Here is a 1,933-nt window from a genome sequence, read left to right as displayed (position 1 = left end):
ATACATTAATTATATGATTGTGATATATTAATTTTGAAAGTACATTAACTTCAAAATACATTAATTAATTTTAAAATTTTCTGTAGTGAGAAAAAGTTAGTAGCAGACCATTGTGATTTCTTTTTATTAATCACATGAATACAACACTGAAATAAAATAACTAAAATGTGACGTGTAAGGCTAAAAGTTTTAAAATAGAATTATCATAAATTACATCTTATAAAAATTTAAATCTCAACTTACAAAATAATATCCTAGTGATATATATAAGAAAAGGGATTTGATAGAATAATTAAGGTTTACCACGAAAGATAGATACAAGACCGCCACTATTATCAGCTACAAATGTACAAGAGAGAAGGAACTAGGCGGATGATTATGTGCGAGGGCCAAACACAAAGAGGACACAAATTTAAACCTTCTTCTCAACCTTGAGAATATGGTCGTCCATGTCAGCAGCCATGTTCGTGACGAACTTCATGTAGTTGATGGGCTCTGGAGAGTCTTCGTAGCGCTTCTCCCACATCATAGTGACTTTGCAGACGCAGCCTTGCTCAGTCTTGGGGATGAACTGGAAGATGACGTCGTACACCTTAAGCTGCTCCATCACGTGACCCTCAAGCCCTCTAAACGTCACTGCCATCTTGTCGTCGTCAAACTCTCTCTTCTCCTTGAAAACCTCTTGCTTTCCATCTTAATTAATACACACACGATACTAATTTTAACAGAAACCCTAGAAAGTTACATACATAGAGGAAAAGGTAAACTGTGGACCGCATGTATAGTTCCAGGACTTGATGGCGCCGTGGGAGTCCCAGTCTCCTTCGTGGACCTTGACACCTTGGATATGATGGCCGACGGCGTCCGGGAAGAGGTGGTTTTCACTCCACCTCTTGTAGTGATTCTTCGCAGACCCTTTAAGAGGAACCTCTGTCACGTATGTTCCTGACATCGCCACGATGAAGCTTGTATGAAGCTTTTGATTATTCTTCCTTGGGAGCGTGTGTATGTCAATTGTTTTGGTTATTGTTTTGGTTAATGCACAAAAGAAAGAATCGTCCTTCGTTTATATACATAAACTCGTCACAACGTTACAAGAAACCAGATATACAACTTTTTTAATAACCAAATATACATATAAAAACTAGCGAAAATTGTTTTTTTAGAACAAAAAAATGATAACTATGTCCTTTTAGACTAATCTCATATATTTTATGTCCTATTAGACTAATTATTTTCAAAATAGCAATAATGCCCTTAAAATTGTAATTTTAAAATATAATAAATAATGAGTTCGATCAAGCGGGATCGATCGATCCGAAATTACAAGGTCGAAAGGATCGATCGATCCTGATCATTATGCACAACAAAAAAAGCGTGGGGCATATACTAATCGACCTGCTCCATTTCACTCGATCGGCAAAGGTCGATTTCATACAGATCGACCGATCTCGAATTATAGACCGATCGATCCCGTGCCCAGGTAAGTATTCCAAATCGATTTCCTGGTTTTCTTCGGTTATATCCGGTTTGATTCCCACTTGATTTGAACCGACCAAACACGATTTCAACTCTTTAAACTCGATTTCTTTGCGACGAAATTTCTCATCTCCTTCACAAACCAAGGGGGAAAAAAATCAAAGTTTCAAGTTCATAAACCCTAACTCACTCAATTTCACACTGATTTGGTAGAAATAATGTGAAAACTTTGTGAACAATCAATGGAATATATAAGACGGCGTGAGAAGAAGGTTACCACGTTTTTTTCGTTTTTTTTTAAATCGATTTTTTTTTCAAAATATGAAAGTGAATATTGCCAAATATTTTGTTTCCATATTTTTAGGAACTGGTTTTTTATCCGTAGAATACAGCTAATTTGTATAAATCGGTTTCTACAGGTTTTTAGAATTATAGTAATGTGTAGATTTTGATT

At 35.8% G+C, this 1,933-nt stretch overlaps 1 protein-coding gene across 1 annotated transcript; it reads right to left on the bottom strand.

Annotated features, from left to right (window-relative positions):
• Nucleotides 1–412: 412 nt before the first annotated feature.
• Nucleotides 413–1,407, bottom strand: LOC106309335 (MLP-like protein 328). Its single transcript, XM_013746370.1, has 3 exons — nt 1,399–1,407; nt 775–1,060; nt 413–693 (listed from the first exon to the last, which is right to left on the bottom strand). The coding sequence occupies exons 1-3, from the start codon at nt 1,405–1,407 to the stop codon at nt 413–415; spliced, it is 576 nt and encodes a 191-aa protein (XP_013601824.1).
• Nucleotides 1,408–1,933: the final 526 nt, after the last annotated feature.

The sequence above is a fragment of the Brassica oleracea genome, chromosome C8 (genome assembly GCF_000695525.1).
Source record: "Brassica oleracea var. oleracea cultivar TO1000 chromosome C8, BOL, whole genome shotgun sequence".
In the NCBI taxonomy this organism is placed as follows: Eukaryota; Viridiplantae; Streptophyta; class Magnoliopsida; order Brassicales; family Brassicaceae; genus Brassica; species Brassica oleracea.
This window is presented reverse-complemented; position numbering and strand designations above follow the sequence as displayed.